This window comes from Plectropomus leopardus, chromosome 13, assembly GCF_008729295.1.
Source record: "Plectropomus leopardus isolate mb chromosome 13, YSFRI_Pleo_2.0, whole genome shotgun sequence".
NCBI lineage: Eukaryota > Metazoa > Chordata > Actinopteri > Perciformes > Serranidae > Plectropomus > Plectropomus leopardus.
Genome location: NC_056475.1, coordinates 9,510,336 through 9,530,978, shown reverse-complemented (window position 1 = coordinate 9,530,978; position 20,643 = coordinate 9,510,336). Strand labels below are relative to the sequence as shown.

Sequence of the window (20,643 nt, the reverse complement as noted above, 5' to 3'; positions counted from 1 at the left end):
TTTTTTCTCCATTATTTTTTCCACCCTCTATTTTTTTCTCCCAAATGTTCCTTTAGGGGCCCCATGGGCTCCATATCTTTTAGTAAAAGTCTTCAGTGAAGCCTTTTACTAAAAGAAAAAAGGAAGTCTTCCAGTGTCCGATGACAGTGAACGCCCCATCACAATCCTGATTCTCCATCTTCCTCAAACCAGGCAAGGGACCAACCTTCGTCTGCAGCCACCGCAACATTTTCCCGCTGACATACACTCAACCAGGTATCTAAAATATCTCACACTTCAACATTTCTATCACGTTATTGCTATTTTTGTGTTATTTATGGGGGCCAGTCCGTTGGGCGGCTAATGACAGACGAAAACCCAGCTCCCTGTAAATGGAAGCTGGGCCGCCGCTGGTCACTTTTCTGTTTTGATGTCAGATTTAATGCTAATATCACAAGTCAAACCAGACTGGAAACGCGGACTCACCAACGTTAGTTGGTTTGGTTTGTAACGTTAATATGTCGTTATTAGCGAGCTAGCATCGTTAGCGGCGATCGTTGAACTGGTGCATATAACGTTAGCATGCAGCAAGCTAACGCTAGCAAAGCAAAGCCGCTGTGGTTCGAGTTAATTGTAGCTGTATTGATGTGAAGAGGTCAAACGTTTTCACGCCCCGGGTATTATCGGAATTGCCACAACTAATATAGGTTTAGCCTTGCTTTAAGAAGGAAATTGATGTTATTACAGTTAACCTAGCAGCTACAGTGCCAGCGTCAAAGCTATTTGATTGTAGTTAGCTAGTTGTGTGTATGTTAAGATAGCTAACGCTAACGTTTACTTTACGCTTAAATGCGTTGTGGTAATGTGTAACGGTGGATAGCTGGCAAAACTGAATCATAAATCCAATTTTCATGCCAACAAACGTTACTTTTTGTGTATTTGACATTGAATATGTTTGTGTAGCATCCTACCAAAGCCCTGGACATGCCTCATAAAAGCCAAGGAACTATGTGCACATACAAACAACCTGCTTTTGTCGTAAATAACATGGCCAAAAGTATGTAGACACCTTAATATTTGACCCCACTTTTTGAACATGTCACTCTACTACACTGTATTATTTATATGTATGTTTATAACCACTTCCACTCTAATGGGGAGGCTTTTCACAAAAATGTACCTGTGGTGGTCACTCTGGATGGAAAAGAAATGCGGTTGTTAACTTTTGCTTGATGACTCTCTTGATTTTAATCTACATGTGGTGTACCTGGTGAAAAAGCTGAGGTTAAAACTGTTTTTTTTTTTTTTTTTAAATTTTCAAAATAAGTTGTGTTTTTATTTTAATGTAAAAAGTCCTGTGTTGGACTATGGTGATCGCTTTTTTACATGCACACCTCTGCTCAGTGTCTCCATGTGGATGTTTCAGTTTACCATGTGTCCTTGAGGTTCATTACAAATTGTAAAGCTCTGACTCACCGTTAGTGAATTTTACTCTCAGGTAGGATGGCCTGCTCTGGTGAACCGTAGGCTCGTACACTGGTACTCCTTTATATATAAGGCAATTCTTGGTCTGCTCCTACCTATTTGTTTTCATCATGCAGAAAAGTACCAGCCAGAATTAATTGTGTTTTCAAGACCTCTTTATGCTCTCTGTCCCAAATGCTCAGACAGAAATTGGGAAAAGGGCTTTTGGGTATTCTGCACCCTCAGTCTGGATTTTGTTGCAGATGACTTGAAACTCAAGGAGCTGGTGTCGTTAAATGTTTTTAAATCTGAAATAAAAGACTTAGAAGCAGATTATATAGGATGTCAGTGTTTTTAGCCTCCCTGGTTGTAGAACTGACTCCCAGACTCATTTGACTCATGGATAATTATTTTTATGCGAATTTTATTGCTTGTGAATTGTATTTTGTCTCCTTTGGTGTCTCTGTCTGCAACTTTGTGTTCTCACTGCTGACTATCTTGACTAGGTCTCCCTTTGCAAAGAAATTCTTTATCTCAGTGGGACCAACCTGGTGAAATAAAGGTTAAATAAATAAATAAAATAATATTGTGGAACCTGCTGCAAGGGATTACTTGCTCCCTCGCAGCCACAACAGCATTAGTGAGGTAATGTTGTGATGTTGGGCAATAAGGCCTTGAATGTGGTTAAGGTCAAGGCTCTGTGCAGGCCAGTCAGGTTCTTTTATATTATACTGGGACAACTGTTCCTTTATAGACCTTGGTTTGTGCACAAGACACTGTCAGTTTAAAACAGGAATTGACCCTCCCTAATCTGTTGCCACAAAGTTGGAAGCACGCCTATCTAAAATAAAATTATATACTGCTTAGGGTTGCAACAGTGTGAGATTTTCATGGTATGATAACCATGACACCAGAAAATATCATGGTTTCATGGTATAGGGCATTACACAATACGATTGGCCATTACAATGTCCCCTTATGTTGATTGAAATTTGAAACCTTTGGGTTTGGGTGAAAAGTGGCAAGTAGTCAAATATGAGATGCACAGTTAAGATTCTCCATCTGGTTGCATTTTTTGTCAATACCATAGATAAACAAATTTACACAGTATATTAACAATCAATTTTCATACCAAGGTATACCTTGAAACTGATATCCTGCTGCAGCCCGAATGCTGCTATAGCATGAAGGCTTCCCTTCTTTGGAAATGAGTGACTTACAGTATCCAAAACTTGAGACCATTATTCAAACTCCAAAAAAAAATTATAGGTAGCACTTCAAATCCAGGCAGATACAAATTTTCTGTCATACTCAAAACACCAACTGATTGCCAGATAGTGAAGCCTGATTCATTTCTGCAGATATGATGTTTCCACAGTCAAATAGTGTGTTTTACACCACCCCAACATGTTATCTTGGATATCCATGTTACGAAGCTGCCAATAAATAGTGCTGACGTTGCTTCCTGTGGCAGCTTGGAACTTGCTAGTCAGTATTGCAATTTGAAATGATTAGCAGTGCAGTTGACGGCCCAGTTTTGCAAACTTGTGTTGCCTGCAGTTTCATGGGAAGATACTGTTGTTTTTCCCAAACATTTCAACTTCACATTAACGACATATACAGAGGACAGGGGTAAATACAGTGGGGCAGAAATCTGACTTTCTAACTCTTATTGTACACAGAGCAAAATCCTAAATACAGCACTTTTGCTTTTGCTCCCTGGTTTCATGAGTTGAAATAAAAGATCATAAATAATGATAATATCTAAGATGTTTTTTATGTACATAAACAGATTATTCCTCTGAAATTTTGTGCACAGATTTGTTTAATTACGTGTTGGTGAGTACTTACAGCTGTGGCAGCTGTGGCATATCAAGTTGCTGATTTAATTGCATGGTTATTATACAGGTGTGCAATAATAAGAGGCCAGTCTAAATTGTGCAGTTTTGCGGATGGCATAATAACACACTTTATTTCTCCTGTACAGACTTAAAGGACCACAATCATGACCGATTCCAAATATTTTACAACAAACAAAAAAGGTGAGTAAAAACACGTGGTGCTGAGATGATTGTCAGTGTAAAAATCTGAAAAACATTTTAGACTTTGCTGTTATTTTTCATTTTCAGTCTATGCAGTGAAGAATTTGTTTAACCCTTAAACATCCAGTTTCCTTTAATTCACTGTTTGAGTAGCTTCAATGTTGGAAAAATCATTCTGACAAATTTATTCAAATTGTGCTGCCGCCGACACTCTGTGTGATTCATCTTACAGGGGAGATCTTTGAACTGAAGGCAGAGCTGAACAATGAGAAGAAGGAGAAGAGAAAAGAGGCAGTAAAGAAGGTCATTGCTGCCATGACCGTTGGCAAGGATGTCAGGTATTTATTGAAATTCAAACTCTATTAGAGCTTTCTGGTTTGTGTCAACCGACGGAAATTCTAATGAAATGTGTAGTTACTATGATGAGATCTGCTTTTGTTTCCATTGTTAGTGGAGTTACATTTGGTACTTCTTAGGAAGTGAAACTGAATGTAAGTTCTAGTAACTTGTAGGGTTGCCAACAAAGCTATTTTAATTTTGATTGGTCAAAAAATATTAGTCAATACAGTGGAAATGCACTTGGAAACCTTGTGCCAGATCGTCACCAGACACTTAAAAGTGAAAAGTAAAGTGGACCCAGCCGGTGGCGGAGGTAGGAATGTCAGAAATGTTGAGAAAACTGTTTGTGGAGAGCTTGGAGCTCTGCTTGGTGTCACACCTTTGCACATTTGGACTATTAGGAAACAAATCTGGAAACGTTTATGTATACAACTCTCAGGCTGCCCGAACAATACTTTTGAGAGAATATATATTGGCCTTTAGGGTGACTTGTTTATCACATTGCTTACAAAATAAATAAAAGAATGAGCTTGAAGCCTCAATCTGTAAACCCTGACTGAGTTCCTTTGCTTTGTGATCAGTTCTTTGTTCCCAGATGTGGTGAACTGCATGCAGACGGACAACCTGGAGCTGAAGAAGTTGGTCTACCTTTACTTGATGAACTACGCCAAGAGCCAGCCTGACATGGCCATCATGGCTGTCAACAGCTTTGTCAAGGCAAGGCCAGAAAGAAGATGCTTTTTGTACTGTGTATAATGCTGTCACTGCATCTGTGTTAGTTGCAGCCCTAATTGTCGTGCTGTTTGGAGTTGTGTTTTACAGACAAAAAAAGTCATGAATATGAAGTTGCATTCTCTGTAGATGCCAGGCAGTTTTCCAAAAATATCTTTTGATGGGATATGGTAGTTTGTACACTTGTGTTTATGCCATTAATACATTAAAAAACTCTTTAAAACTAATTTTCTCCCCTGTACAAAGCAAAGCTGTAGTGAAAACAACTTTGTATTAAATACACAAAGGATACATTTAAGGTCATAGACTTAGTCATAGCACACTCTGCAATATGACTTTCGGGAAGTTGTCTAATATTATTAATCAAAACTGCCTTTCCTGTCTCGCCCTCCAGGACTGTGAGGACCCCAACCCTCTGATCCGAGCTCTGGCCGTCCGCACCATGGGCTGCATCAGGGTGGACAAGATCACCGAGTACCTGTGTGAGCCGCTGAGGAAGTGCCTGAAAGATGAGGACCCGTACGTGAGGAAGACGGCGGCTGTTTGTGTGGCGAAGCTTCATGACATCAATGCCCAGATGGTGGAGGACCAGGGCTTCCTGGACTCCCTGAGAGATCTCATTGCTGACTCTAATCCCATGGTGCGTGTCAGTTCTGTTCAACCTGAGCCATATTTTCTTAGGTTTTGATTTAATGCCAAGACAGGCCTGAAAACAGATTCTGATTTAAGTTTTGGCATGTATATCTATTATTCACTCATCAACACAACCAGTGGAATAAGGTTAAACTCAAACAGTCGAACTGACCAAGTGAGCTTCAAATGCATTTTAATGTCATTTGTTTGCCACATTTCCAAGAAATATTTGCATGCAGCAAAGGGAATTAAAGTTTGGACTTTGTTGGAGGGAATGTTTTTTGACTACTTTTTGAGTTTTCCTGAGTTTCTTTTGGATTATGCTGATGAGTAATGCTCCTCCCAACTCTTAAAGACGTATTGATTTGCAGTGAATTTGTTGATGAAATCCAGATGGCATAATAGCTACAGAGCTATTTATCACAAAACACCTCTCTTCTTCAGGTTGTGGCCAATGCAGTCGCAGCCCTGTCTGAGATCAGCGAGTCTCACCCCAACAGCAACCTGCTGGACCTCAATCCCCAGAACATCAACAAGCTGCTGACGGCTCTCAACGAGTGCACAGAGTGGGGACAGATCTTCATCCTGGACTGCTTGTCCAACTACAACCCCAAGGATGAGCGTGAGGCCCAAAGGTAGCAATCACTCCGACTGCAGTATGCCATGCCCCCCCCTTTGGAAGGAGACAGCTAATAAGGCAATATGTTAAGCAGAGCAAGCTTCTCTGCTTATTGATTTATTTTAGTTTGATTAATAGATTGAGATGGAAATGCCAAATGCAATTCTGTAATTAAGATATGTTTATTAAGTAGTTAAAATGTTAATTTCTTTGATTTCTTTCAAAAACATGGGGAGAACTTAACGAGACATGGCCCAAAAAATGGCAAAGAAATTAGAAATAAAGTTACAGGAAAATTAACTTTAAAAAAGTTATGTATTTATTGTAAATAGTTTTTGAGACATAATTTTAAATATAAAAATATTATAATTATAAATATAGATTTCTGTACATTTTCCCCTGTTTTCCTTTTCTAATAATTCTCCCCTCTTTTTTAAAACTAGAAAGTGATTTTCTTGTCAGCTTTAACTAACTTTATTGCAATTTGTGGTAAATTTCCTATCAAGTTGGTCATTGCCTTTTCCCCCATGTTTTCCAAAGTAATTTAACCAATTTACTCAGTTTTCAAAGGGTCAAATACTTGCGAATGGGGTCTGAAGGCAGCACAGGAAAACTGATGACAATCCAGGTTTTAAAGGGTTAAACTAGTTAGTTTGTGATGCCTAAAGACGAATGATAAAAGCTGAAACGGTGTAAGAGCAGACATAAGCCCAACACAATCTCTACAGCTCTCTCCTTTTTGAAATGATGACCCTCACACTTGTTTCAGATTAATGTTAAATTTCCTCACTGACTCATCTTTCCCTCCTTCCCTTTCAAAGCATCTGTGAGCGTGTCACTCCGCGGCTGTCTCACGCCAACTCAGCAGTGGTGCTGTCAGCCGTCAAGGTGCTGATGAAGTTCTTGGAGTTGCTGCCCAAAGACTCCGACTACTACAACACCTTGTTGAAGAAGTTATCCCCACCACTGGTCACCTTACTCTCTGGAGAGCCGGAGGTGCAATATGTGGCTCTGAGGAACATCAACCTCATTGTCCAGAAAAGGTGTGTGATCACAAACAGCAGGGACTGGGTTTTTATCTTTCACTGCAGTGGACTTCATATTGCTGCTGCCCATGATATTCTGTAATGGCATGAAAAACGTTATGTTGGAATCTATTTTTATTATTGCTACATGTGAGTTATTAAATTATATTAAGTATTGAGCTGTTAGGATATTTCCTGGTTCTACAGCTGAATGACAGCTGTAGCTCTGCTATTATTTCCTGTCAAATATTCACACACACTGGTGTTAAACTCTTGGAGGCTGCTGGTTTTGGACTGTTTTTTGGTTGCCATGTTTCAGATGATTGTTTGGGGCTTACCACCCTATAGTAGGATATTCTTTTAGTAAAATTTAGCTTACTAGAAAGTAGAAATTAACAAGCCTGCAGTATGAGGTCTACAAAATACCCTTAATACATCACTCTCCTACAGTAGGAGCTTGCATTTGCTTAATTCAAAAGTAACATGTATAAATGTGTATACCTCAAATAGAAAATAACTGGTTTTTTTTCAGATTTAAGTTTGACAGAGAAAACCATTGTCATGTATCTAGGCCACAGTCTGATATGTATTGTGTTGCTTTTGTGCAGGCCTGAGATCCTGAAGCAGGAGATCAAGGTGTTCTTTGTCAAGTACAATGACCCCATCTATGTGAAACTGGAGAAACTGGACATCATGATCCGCTTGGCTTCCCAGGCCAACATCGCACAGGTACCTGATATGAAACAACATTGGAACATTTTTAGAAAGATAATTTTGCAACGTAAGATTTTATCTTCTTTAACAGTTATGGTTTATAGTAACCAACCTTTGCATTAGAGTGGATTAAATTAGATTAATAGATCAACTTTTTGTCCTTCAAATGAATTACATTGTTGTTAGAAGGTCCACTGTAATTTTAATGAAACTGGAACAATAAGTACAATTGAATCTCAACTAAAACTGATCGATATGTAGTTTTGTATTGTGTACACATAGAGTTAATCTCAGTTGTGTTCTCGGTCACTCTCAGGTGCTAGCTGAGCTGAAAGAGTACGCAACAGAGGTGGATGTTGACTTTGTGCGCAAAGCTGTAAGAGCAATTGGACGCTGTGCCATCAAAGTGGAGGTAAGAAATACTGTCATCATGGCTGATCTTTATGCCAAAATATTCTCATGCGCATCATCAGACTTGTCACCAGAGTGTTGTGATGGTAGCAACACCCTAATGTTGATATGATGCCTCTGTCCTGTTCCTCTCCAGCAATCAGCTGAGCGCTGTGTCAGCACCCTGCTGGACCTGATCCAGACCAAAGTCAACTACGTGGTTCAGGAGGCTATTGTGGTCATCAGGGACATCTTCCGCAAGTACCCCAACAAGTACGTTTCCCACTAAACCCCCGAGAACTACTCAGTCACATGTAAAGCAGTTTCATTCTGACCACTGAGATACTGGTTTTGTTTTGGTGTTGTTCAGGTATGAAAGCATTATTGCCACACTGTGTGAGAATCTGGACTCTCTGGATGAGCCTGACGCCCGTGCTGCCATGATCTGGATTGTTGGCGAGTATGCTGAGAGAATCGACAACGCTGACGAGTTGCTGGAGAGCTTCCTCGAGGGCTTCCATGACGAGAGCACTCAGGTGGGTTCATTAGAAAAAAACACACGGCAGGTCTTGAATCACTTAAAAAGTTGCTGACATCGAATTCAGCAAATACACAGATCGTGAGGATCTGTTTTGGAAACAGGCTTGTTTTGTATTAAAGTTGTATGTTTTATACAGATAATAAAAGCGACAGGAGAATTCTGCCCAGTTGAGTTTGTCCAGCATAACACAGCATATCTCCTACACAATGCTCTGTTTGGCTGTTAGCATACTGTGCATGTTTCCCACTCTCACTGCAAGGCTCGGAGTCATTGTAAATGTAATAATATAACAGTGTGTGTTTTGATTTACAGGTCCAGCTCACTCTGCTGACTGCTATTGTCAAGCTGTTCCTCAAGAAGCCATCAGAGACTCAGGAGCTGGTGCAGCAGGTCCTCAGCCTGGCCACTCAGGTGAGTGTCGTCTTTTATTCTAAAGAAGTGCACATTTTATTAATGATGTTTTTTTTCTTTAATTTTCTTTTCTTTACTTTGTTATTTGTTTACTGAGATTAAGAATCTGTTTTTTAAGAGACCTGACCCGGACAGTCAGCAGTGAAAACACAAAGTTGCAGACAGAGACACAAAGGGAGACAAAATACAAATCACAATAAATAAAATTTGTATTCAAAAATAACTATCTATGAGTCAAAAAAGAACTCTCTGGGAGTCAGTTGTACAACCAGGCAGGCTAAACACATCAACGTCCAATAAAGTCTTTCATTTTAGATTTAAATAGATACAGTGAAATATGATTTACAGCACGTGTGTTGAACTCTCTGCAGGACTCTGACAACCCTGACCTGCGTGACAGGGGCTACATTTATTGGCGCCTGCTGTCCACCGACCCTGTGACCGCCAAGGAGGTGGTGCTGTCAGAAAAACCCCTGATCTCAGAGGAGACTGACCTGATTGAGCCCACGCTGCTCGACGAGCTCATCTGCCACATCGGCTCCCTCGCCTCCGTCTATCACAAACCCCCCAGCGCCTTCGTCGAGGGCAGCCACGGAATCCACCGCAAACACCTTCCTGTGCAGCACAGCAGGTCAGCCACAAACGTTATGATAGATCCACATTTCAAATTTTCTGCTGGCAGTTGTGCTCCCTTTGATTTTTCACACATGGTGTGACCGCCTTTGGCTTTCTTGACGTGTGTTTTCAACATGAAAGGCAAAGACAAAGTGCTGTTTATGTGCCTGAAGAACCATGTTAGATCTCTTTAGGGCTCTTGAGTAATGTTGTACGGCCTGAAAGCAGCAGCTGTGGTATAAAATGTGGCATCAAGTTGGGAGTGGAAAGTACAGAGTCTGCTATACAATATCTGTCTTCTGCCCGCACTAAGTAGAATTTTATTATATGAAATCATAACAGACAGTTATTCTCTGTCACTGTTTGCAGTTCAGTTGATTGAGTTGCGGCACAACAATACACACACAATGTGCACTGCGCATTACCTGGGTGCGGTGGGAGCTATCTAGAAGAGCTGCTCATTCAGTGATTCGCTTTGTAATGGATGGTGGACAGTGGGCACTATGTTTGCACATTTTAAGGCAGCCAGCTGTCTGTCAGCAAAGTCAACAGAAAAAAAAATGAATAATGTGAGCAAAAACAGCAGCGTGTGATGCTGCTTGGACCCCTAAAAATATAATAAGCAAGATATTTACGTCGCAAAACATCGAAATTTCACCACCTCTAAATGAATAGTGCTTCGAAATGCAGTGCTAAAGTTCACTAAATTGATGGACCAACAGACTAAAGGAACAACCCCTTGTATTTCAGTTCATTTTGGGGTTTTTTCCCTCAAAAATCACCTGGTTAGTTCCCAGTTACTGGGTGTTGGGCTATTTAAAGCAAAATTAACTAAAACTGACATCCCTGCTTAAAAGACATCAAGAAATGGGCACTTAAAAGTTGTTAACCTTAAAATCTTCATTATATAAAACTCAATGTTTGATAGTATTCATGGATATTTTAAGCCACATTAAATATAAATTCATGCTAAACCTTTGACTTAATGTCACTACTGGACTTAAAATTTTCCTGTCTTTACCAGTACAACTGTTTCCTCCCGTGACAGCATTGACACAGGTGAGAGCCCTGTGAGCGGCGGACCAGCAGCTGCCATGGATCAGCCACATGTGATTCCCAGCCAGGGTGACCTGCTGGGTGATTTGCTGAACCTGGACCTGGGCCCTCCAGTCAATGTGCCTCAGGTCTCCTCAATGCAGATGGGAGCTGTGGATCTTTTGGGAGGTGGCCTGGACAGTTTGGTGAGCTTGAAGACACACGCACACACAAGCTTTAATTTTGCTGTAGAGTGGAAGCATTGGCTAAACTTGGCTGAAGATGTTCCATGCTTTCTTGTTTGCACAACAAGACTTATCTTGAAAAGTGCTTTGGTGTTGAACCTTTAAAGAAAAATGAGTTAATTATAGAAGCTCACAGCACAGAGTCTCTACAGCTGTTATTTAAACTGTAGTTGGCCAAAATGTTTGCATACATGTTGTCATTGCTGAAGACTTTTATCTTATAACACTAAGTTTAGCATTATTTTCAAATAAAATTGTGCTGAGACATTTTTTCGGTCTTTTACTGTTCACTCAAGGAGGCTTGTATTTTACTTAAATAATTTTTGATATGAAAACTTATAATAAATGTTTTTGAAATGAATTCAAATCCTGAAAAAATGGTACAATAACATGTTAATATTTCCAACACAGAGCTACATTAAGTCTTGTTGAATTCTTCCTCTGTAAATGGTCACTCTTCCACTTTCTCCGAGCCGCTGGAATAACTGGACTCCTTGATGATCTTCTCGCAGATTTTAATGTCTAACGTTCCATGGGGAGTTGGTATTTTCCCAGAACGTGAGGGCTCCTCTTGATGGGTTGCGGTTGCTAAGAAAGTCTCTGTTTCTGTCTTTGTTTGTGTGTTTGGTCTGTCTGTGATGTTTGGATGCTGTCTTTGGGGGCCTCTCTTCTCTCCTCTAGCTGGGGGGAGACCTGGGCGGAGGTGTTGGGGGAAGTCCAGCAGTAAGTCCAGCCCTTCTGTTTGGCAGTCTGCCTGTCTGCATGCTGCATGCTGCAATTTAACCTACCACACTCTCAAACCAACTTCTTCATCTTCTTACAACTGGCTTCTCTGTCTCACACTCATATATTAATAGTTAGAAAAAAACACAGATGTTTTGCATGCTTTTGCCCATTTTCTGTCCAGGAAAAATCTTCCCACAATTTCCTCTTGGCACTAATCTTGGTTTGAATAGGCTGCATATTTTAGAGTGGACTTTTATTGTGTCCAGCCCTAGTCACACCTGTGTAGTAATCGTGCTGTTTAATCAGCACCTTGATATGCCACACCTGTCAGGTGGATGGATAATCTTGGCCCAAGAGAAGGGGGGCTTTCACTTCAGGGACCGTGCCTGGATCCTAGTACACTTGACCCCAAAGTCCAGTTTGTTTGATTTTTGTGAACCATACTGTACCATGCAGATCCATGCCAGAGTCACTTGGAGTACAGTTAACGTACACTCCCGTACAGTGGCATCAGGTGTGAACACCAACTGTTGAAGAAAATCTCTTCACCCTGAATGTGTGACAGGTGCATCAGAGGAGGAGGGAACAATCTAAAAACAAAGAGACAAATTCCTGCACACTGTCCCGCTAATTACTGATATATTTGAGTGAAAAAAAAAAGTTATTTTAACTTGTAAAAAATGGGAACAAAAACAAAAGAGTATATTTCGCTCAGTGTGCCATTCTAATTTATGGGCTAAAACACACAAAACTGCAGGAAGGCTCTTTTAAACTCACCTCACATTTGAGCTTGTTCACACTTTCTCTGTCATGAGGGCTTTGGCTAATCTCCTGCTATATTTCAAATGTTTATAATGTTTCTTCCTTTGGCATGACTTAAGCTTGTCTGTGAGCAAATAGTCAAGTTGCTAGTAAAGCATAGTGAAATTATGGTTGCTTAGATTGTGTGTGTGTTTTTGTTATTTCTTTAGGTGGGACAGAACTTCATCCCGTCATCTGTCCCCAGTACTTTTGCACCGTCACCTACACCAGCTCCTCCGGCTGTCAGCAGTGGCCTTAATGACTTGTTTGAGCTTTCCACCGGCATGGCCATCACCACAGGAGGCCACATAGCCCCGAAAGCAGTGAGTTCACACCACCTTAGAATTCTCTAGAAAAATAGAAAACATGCATTCGGTCAATTATAGATGCAATGCTCAAAATGAAATACAAAATAATGGGAGATCCTTCATGGTTGGACAGTGTACTTAACTTTTTCTTTTTTTTTTTTTAACAGGTGTGGCTGCCTGCAGTGAAAGCCAAAGGACTAGAGATCTCTGGAACCTTCTCTCGCCGCCAGGGTCACATGTACATGGACATGACTTTCACCAACAAGGCTCTGCAACACATGACCGACTTCGCTGTCCAGTTCAACAAGAACAGGTCAGTGAAACAACACAGGAGATGTTGCATTGAATGACAGTATAACTATCTGCAAATTGAATCAACATCTCTCTAAAACCGTAAACTGCTTTATTTGACCTCTTTCACACTGATTTCCAGGGTCAGACTTCAGTAATCTTACCTGTGAAATGATAAATAGATCTGCACTTGTATAGAGCTTCTCTAGTAATTGTGACCACTCACAGCGCTTTCAAACTATAGCCTCAGTCCCACTGCACAAAAAAACATTAACACCTGCTAATATTTGGCTTTTTATTGCAATGAGAATGTGTACAACATGCATTCACACCTGGATCAAATAACTTACTGTTTTTTATAGCATCTGGCTCCGATTGGCCATAGCTTGGTGCACCTCATAAATCAAATGTGTATTTGTTAACTGAATGCAGGTACTGAATGTCATTAATGTTGGGTTTTTGTTTGTTTTTATTTCCCATAGTTTTGGGGTGATTCCTACCAGTCCTCTGCCCATTCACACTCCCCTGATGCCCAGCCAGAGTATTGAGATCTCTTTGCCCATCAACACTATTGGGCCAGTTATGAAGATGGACCCTCTCAATAATCTGCAGGTACAAAAGCACTCACTCACCAGACATCTGAACAGCAGTGCTACACATTTACAAAACCATCTTATACTTTTTGTGTTGTGTCCTGTTAAAATTTTAAGTCATTGTGTAGAGTAATATAACGATAATATGAACCTCAGCACATCTCGGCTGTACAGAACAGGTATAATGAGAACAAAGAGTGTCGGAAACCCATGTCTTGTTTACTTGTGCCCAGGTGGCTGTGAAGAACAGCATCGATGTCTTCTACTTCAGCGTACTCATCCCTCTCAACATATTCTTTGTTGAGGATGGAAAAATGGGTATGATTGTTACTCACAACTTAATTGTACTGCATCACATTTCTCTTTACACCACCACTGTCACACCATTCAGCAGTAAATAACATCTTCTATAACCATTAAAGCACGGATAAAATATTGCTTGAAAAATGTTTATTCATATAGTTTTCACTTTTCACTGTACGATATCTGAAAATATATTTGAATCGAGCCAATTTTAGAATCAGGTTTGAGCTGCAGCTTTTGAAGAAAATGAATGCCATAAAAATTTGAATCTCATAAGTAACCGAAAATCAAAACAAGAACTCTGTAAAAGGTCTTAAATGTGCACTTTATGGCTACATGCATGCAATACTAAAAGACCAAAAGACCATGACCATAGTCGTGTTTCTCTGTGTTGAAATCAGCTTCCACATCACTGATGTTGATAAGATTTTGGTTTTTCTTCTTCAGAGCGACAGGTGTTCCTGGCTACCTGGAAAGATATCCCCAATGAGAATGAGCTGCAGTACCAAATAAAGGAGTGTCACCTAAATGCAGGTAGGACAATTTTGTAAATGTTTCCCTCTGTTTCATATCAATGTTTCTGATGTCTCTCAAAACAAATTCTCTCTGATGGACAAGTAAAGCTGATCACTGTTATAGTGAGTTTATCTGTTTAATCTGTCTTCTCCATATCTGTTTATTTATTTTTATTGAATGCAATTGAAGACTTATTGGTTATTTGCTTAAAAAAAAATAGAGAGAGAATTTTTTCCTACCTGTATGTAAGTTACCTTCTGTTCTGTACACTCCCATGCATAACAAATTTAATTTCATCATTGCTGCAGTGAAGCTTCATACAAGTACAATTTTATCTGCAACACTGTGGCATAAGTACATTTTTTTCACCTGATGTGTCTTCACCTGTTCTGTTCAACATCACCATCTAATATAAAACCTGACGCCAACTGATCACTCATCATTTATCTGTATGTTTCTATTTATTGTGCAACCGGTAAAAATACAAGTTATCAGTTTGATCAGACAGTACCGTTGTGACATCAGCTGATGTTATATTAAACATACCTGAGATTGTATCCAGGCTTCTTAATTTCCACTCAGACCACTCAGAGTGTAATGAAAATGTTATTTTTGGAAATATGTTCATGTTTGTGGTGTAAAATTTGTTACAACGACAGTAAACGTAGGCTAATTTATGGCTCTGAACATCTGTAATGCAGAATGATAAATGCGTAGTAAAAAGTCCCGGTGCTGTTCTGCTGTACATTAGCACTAATGAAATGCCTCTTGTCCAATTAAAATACTTAACTGTTTCTAATATGTTTTTTTTCCAATTTAATCTTCACATGTTAGAGTGGCTTTCTATTGTGACCAGTCTGAGGCACACCTGTCAGTAATGATGCTGTTTAATCAGCATCTTGATATGCCACACCTTTCAGGTGGATGTATTATCTTGGCAAAAGAGGTGTGCTCACCAATGTTTTAAAAAAAATCTGTGAGGAAACTTAAAGAGAAAAAAGCCTTTTGTGTGCATAGAATAAGCATTTTATTTCAAATTATGAAAATTGTGAGCAAAAGCAAACAAAAAAAAAGTTGTGAGTATATAACATATACTATATGTAAATTTATAAAACAAATTTTCATTCTACCTCCTACAACCAAACAAATTGTCCCCTTTTGATCCCTTGACATTGACATTTTTACACTCATCCTGGACTAGTCCCAGTGTAAAAAAAATGTTCCTCAGAAACCATGTCTGGACTGAAACCTCGCAGTTCTTTTGCTACAACTCACCCAAAGACCTTACTCCTCTCTCTCTTGTTTTCTTTCTCCATCCACATGCATATCTTGGGACGTTTCCGCTTCCTCTGTAACTGAAGGACATTTCCAACTTGTCCTTAACTGTGCTGCTATTATTCAGACAGCAGGATGGCTAACAACCTCTTAGCTTGGCCCAATACCATCAGGTTTACTGAAATCTGAAGGTTTCCCATTATAGTTCATTAAAATCCTTGTAGAACTAAATAACTGTTATTACCTGATAAACCTTTTGTCAGTGTTAGCGTTTGCATTAGCTCAGTGTACAGTAGTGTTAGTACCTATAGTGATTATGATTCCAGTAGTGATTACAGCCTTCTTTTGTGTGTGTTTTATGTGGTTTCTCTTTTTTCAGTAATTTAGGTGTGTTAATTACTTGAACTTGATTCTGTTGTTGCAGACACAGTCTCAGGCAAGCTGCAGAATAACAACATCTACACCATCGCCAAGAGAAACGTAGAAGGCCAAGATATGCTGTACCAGTCCCTCAAGCTGACCAACGGCATCTGGATCTTGGCTGAGCTCCGTATTCAGCCCGGCAACCCCAACTACACGGTAGAGCATTCAGGAATTTACCATTGAACCTCCATTGATCTCTATTTTTTGCACATTATGAATGGAAAAAGGCCAGGTAACATCTACATGGTTTACTGTAGAACTTTAGTGCAGCTCGGTGGGTTTGAAAGGGGCAGAAAGAATTTTAAGGTATGAAAACTTTAGGATTAGGGCTGCCACTAAGGGTTATTTTCATTGCTGATTAATCTGCTGATAATTTAGAACAGCAACATGTGGAAAAGGTAAGTTAAATTAAATTAAAAAGTTTTTTAAAAAGTGAATCTTAAAGAACCTTGGATTCGTTTAATTTGTTTATCTTATTATCACATTGGGCATTGAGAAACATGGAATTTTGGTGTTTGGTATCGACTACTAAACTTGCCTGCTTAAAAGGCAATGCCAAACTTTGAATTCAGACAGATCATTATAGATTTAAAAAATGTTTTTAGGTTATGTCTTTTTTTATTTTATGGTGAAACTGAATGCCAATTTTCAGATTTGTGGTCAATAAGGTTTCTGTAATTCAGAATGAAATATTGACATTTCCCACATTAAAATGCTAGTTCAAATTGTAAGACAGCCCTATTGACCCACAGGCTCTCTTGATAAAGGTAATGACTAAATACAACTAAAAATGTAAAATGTACCCCTGTTCCAGTCCTGTATACCTCAGAGTTTAGAGACAGATTTGATTCGACTCTTAAAGCAGCGTCTTGCTTATATGTGTGACTGAAGGTGTGTCCTGTTCTAACTCTGCGTCCCCTCTGTATCCACAGCTGTCTCTCAAGTGTCGGGCCCCGGAGGTTTCTCAGTACGTCTACCAGACGTACGACGCTGTGCTGAAGAACTGACCTGCTCTACCACTCAGCAACTCTGCTTCATCCTGATGACAAACTGCAGTGTTTAATTAATCATTTTCTGCCATCTGCAGCTGACTGCCAAAACAAGGGAATCCAAACAGGAAACAATAGATTTTTAAATAATTTGGAATATTGGGTGTATTTTTCTGTTGTAGTGATCAACAGATGTCAAAACAAAAGTATTGTGGGTGTAAATTGTACTGGAGTTAAAAAGTACAAAAAAACGTTGATGTTTTTTCCTTTATTTTGGCAGTTGGGAGCATCATTGAACCCTGACTCAACTCCCCATGTCGATTTTTACCTTCCAGTGAAAACATGTCTGCCATTCCATCCTTAACTTAGTGTCTTAATGTTGTAAAGATGTGACTGATGGTGAAACTGTCATGAGTGGAAAAATTATCTCCCAAGTTTCCACAAAGCCATTGTTTTCAATTTTGTACTATGTGTGTGGCTCACACTCCTTTTGGTTATTATTATTTTTTTTTTTTACCTTGATTGCTTCAGTTGCACCTACAGAATAATACCAGTGTTGATTTGTTTTCTTTTGCCATTAATGTGTTTGACACAACAATGTGACTGTCAGAAGCTACTAACGTCTGTGCTACACCAGGTTTGCCTCCTCATAGCTTACTTCAAGAGACAAGATGAATTTACAAACATTATATCAAACAGGAAATCTATTCCTGTCCTTCCTGTCATGACCTTTAACATAGCTTCTTGTCTTTAATGTGCAATAGAAACATTACTTTTTCCTCCAAAAGTATCAAACATTGTACAGAAATTAGAAAACTTTATGACATTCCAAAAAGTTGAAAAATGAAAATGCAGACCAGACATTACATAAGTAAGAGGACCAATAACTCTAATGTAAATGATGGCATTTCATTTCTGTTTCCCACCTGTGAATTAATTTAGTCGCACTTTTTTGTCTTTTGTCCTGTCATTTGTGGTCGATCCCACGGATAAATAACTGCAGTTGATAAAACAAAGAAGCATGTCCTGCAGATGTCTTAATTACAAATGTCTCTCCATCTGCCTTCACCATGTAGTCTTTATCAGCTCTCCGCCTTTTTCACCTCATCTACGCATAAATGCACTTTTTTTTCAGCGTTTGTAGATGTTTAAATGCTCACATTCAAAAAGCACATTACACAGGTAACTGGGATGCAACAGATAATTCCAAATGTAAAAAGCAAACAGAAGTGAAATGCCATGTGACGCACCTTCAACAGACCTGGTATACCTCTGGTATAATAGAGCAAAAATTTCTTTAATTATAAAGTCATAGAAAATAAAAATACATGCGTAGTGAGGTGTTAGCAGGCTGTTGAAGAGGAGGAATGCAAACCGTCAGTGGAGCAGACAGTACAGAAGCCTCTGACTGAAAATAACGCACAGTGCATTTGCTTAATTTCTTGTTTAAATTGCTGGTTGCCCTGAGTTTCAACCTGCAAGTCTTCACTTGGAACCACTACACAAAACACAGCAGCTAATACATGTTAACGCACCGGTGCCACTCCGAAGAATATTTGCTGTTTTATTTTTCATGTAACTCTTTATGTAATAGCCCTGTTTACTGCAACCACATAGTTGTACATGGCTTTATGCATCGTCATTCCTATTTATTGTGCATCTACCTCTGCGCGTTTCCCTTTTAGGTGGCTTCGTTGTTGCAATAGCTTCAATTCTGTAATGTGCTTTAAATGTTTTCACCTTTTCTTTTGATTCCAGTGTTTGTAATCTTCATGCCATTGATGTTAACTCAATCTAAACCTGTGGCAAGTCAGCCAAACCAATCTCACAGGACCAAGCGTTCACGCAAATTAAATGCCAAGTTTATGTTTTAATACCGTTATATCAATATAACCCTTTAATGTTGGCTTTGTGTGTGCTATAGAACAAAGGGTGCATACGCCCTCAGGCCCAGAGTTGCGGTAGTAAAGTGTAGTCCAGTGATGGTGTAGTTGATGTAGCTAATAAATGAATATGTTTTGGTATAACTCTGAAAAGGAAATGAAGCCCTGCCTCTATCTCTTCAACAGAAAAGACATTTTCAGCATAGCACTTGTGTTGGTGACACTATTTTCCTACACGGTAATGTAAAAAATATGTTTATGTGCCTGCATGAGCCCACTGTCCATTTTATCCTTTCTCATTTAGGCTGTGGCTTTGCTTCATTTCAAAACTAACCTCCCAATTTTATGTCTCTGTTGCAGATCTCATATTTTTTTAAGCAGCATTGTCTCCAGCACTCCCTCACATAGACGTGTAATTGTTGCCAACAATACAGGATGTACGGTGAGAGATGTCATAGCATCTTATGAAATGGAATATTCCAAGCATCTTTGCTGTAACCTTGTTGTAAATGATTTATTGTCACAGTACCACATCTTATGTCATTAAACTGTCAAACACGTGATCCCTTCACTGTGTGTTCAGACGTGCGGTGTAAACAAAGCAGAACAGACTTGAGAGGCGTGTCAGTCAAGTCAGTGATCAGAAAGGTAAGTTGAAAAGCCAGACACACACATCATCAGGGATCTGTATCAAAAATCAAGATAGTAGGGGCAGCTAAATTAAATATTTCGTTTAAATTATTTTGGTGCATATTGCCAAATTACCACGATCACACTGTCACTCAAAAAACCTGGGGCAAGGTAAGGCACCAGCATGCAGGTTTGTTTAGGGTCTCTGTGGAAATGATGGAGTTGTCATTAACAGCATGCTGTGTGCACTGCACATGATGGGGGCCTTGGAGGTGACAGGGTACATACACAATGCACAGGGGGGTGGGAGTTAGGCCTTGTCAAAAGGGGGGCACAAAACAAGTCAATCCACCTTTAAGTGCAGGCACTGGGGCTGGAGTCATCACTTTCACACATAAAGGGGGGGCAACAACATACATAGAGCAACATGTTTACAGATATTTTCCTAAATGTACAGAGTAGTACAGGGCTCTAAAACTGTTAAATAGGACTGGGAGAATGGGACAATATTTTCCTTATTTGTAAAAGGACACAGTTACAGACTCTGCTGATTAACGATTTGATGATGTATATTTCCATAATAATTCAAAATATGAATTAAATGTTTGTGGCATGCAATGACTGAAATGGTTGTGCAAAAGCAAGTTGATGTTCTTCTGATGTGTGCAGGTATTCTTTTGTTCATCATCAACCTACAGTCCTTTGCTTTATCTGGGCTATGGAAAGTAGGCAGCAGTCGTCAATTGTTTAGCCCCTGCATGGAGACTGAAACTCCGAATTAACCACAGTTTATTTTGCAGGTACTAACAAAGCACATGCCTAAATAGTTGGGTGACTATCCTCGATGCCCAAGGAAAGGATTAGACAAGGGTCAGTGTTTCAGACCAAATCAAGCAATAAAACCTACAGCTCTGAAAATGAGGCCCATTGACATATTTCACCTTCTACACCATCGAACGGGTGTTAGATTACTTTGTTCAGGTTTTGCATGAATACTGAAACTGATGCTTCACCAAGCTTTATTTACAACATTAAAAGACACATGCACACTGTTGGAGATGAACTCCATTTGATAACAAAGGGTCATTGTGTCAGACCAATGAAGAAATGTAAACAGCAGC

The 20,643-nt window shown here is 39.5% G+C and overlaps 1 protein-coding gene across 2 annotated transcripts; it reads left to right on the top strand.

Moving 5' to 3' along the window:
* The first annotated feature begins 157 nt into the window (after window positions 1-157).
* ap2b1 (adaptor related protein complex 2 subunit beta 1) lies at window positions 158-19,455 on the top strand. Of its 2 annotated transcripts, XM_042498677.1 has the most exons (22): window positions 158-255; window positions 3,431-3,485; window positions 3,718-3,823; window positions 4,406-4,541; window positions 4,951-5,196; window positions 5,634-5,824; window positions 6,630-6,851; window positions 7,442-7,562; window positions 7,864-7,959; window positions 8,095-8,210; window positions 8,308-8,473; window positions 8,791-8,889; window positions 9,261-9,520; window positions 10,553-10,745; window positions 11,466-11,507; window positions 12,482-12,634; window positions 12,787-12,932; window positions 13,393-13,522; window positions 13,737-13,821; window positions 14,254-14,340; window positions 16,022-16,176; window positions 16,953-19,455. In XM_042498677.1, the coding sequence occupies exons 2-22, from the start codon at window positions 3,449-3,451 to the stop codon at window positions 17,025-17,027; spliced, it is 2,862 nt and encodes a 953-aa protein (XP_042354611.1). In that variant the 5' UTR covers window positions 158-255; window positions 3,431-3,448; the 3' UTR covers window positions 17,028-19,455. The 2 variants fall into 2 exon arrangements, with proteins under 2 accessions (XP_042354611.1, XP_042354613.1); XM_042498679.1 differs by lacking the exon at window positions 11,466-11,507.
* The last annotated feature ends 1,188 nt before the right edge of the window (window positions 19,456-20,643 follow it).

What these genes read in the sequence shown, in the direction of transcription:
- ap2b1 (XM_042498677.1), top strand. Translation starts at nt 3,449, where the DNA reads ATGACCGATTCCAAATATTTTACAACAAACAAAAAAG. An exon ending in GATGAGCGTGAGGCCCAAAG is followed by an intron (nt 5,825 to 6,629) that starts GTAGCAATCACT and finishes TCCCTTTCAAAG; the next exon opens with CATCTGTGAGCGTGTCACTC. An exon ending in TCCTCAGCCTGGCCACTCAG is followed by an intron (nt 8,890 to 9,260) that starts GTGAGTGTCGTC and finishes AACTCTCTGCAG; the next exon opens with GACTCTGACAACCCTGACCT.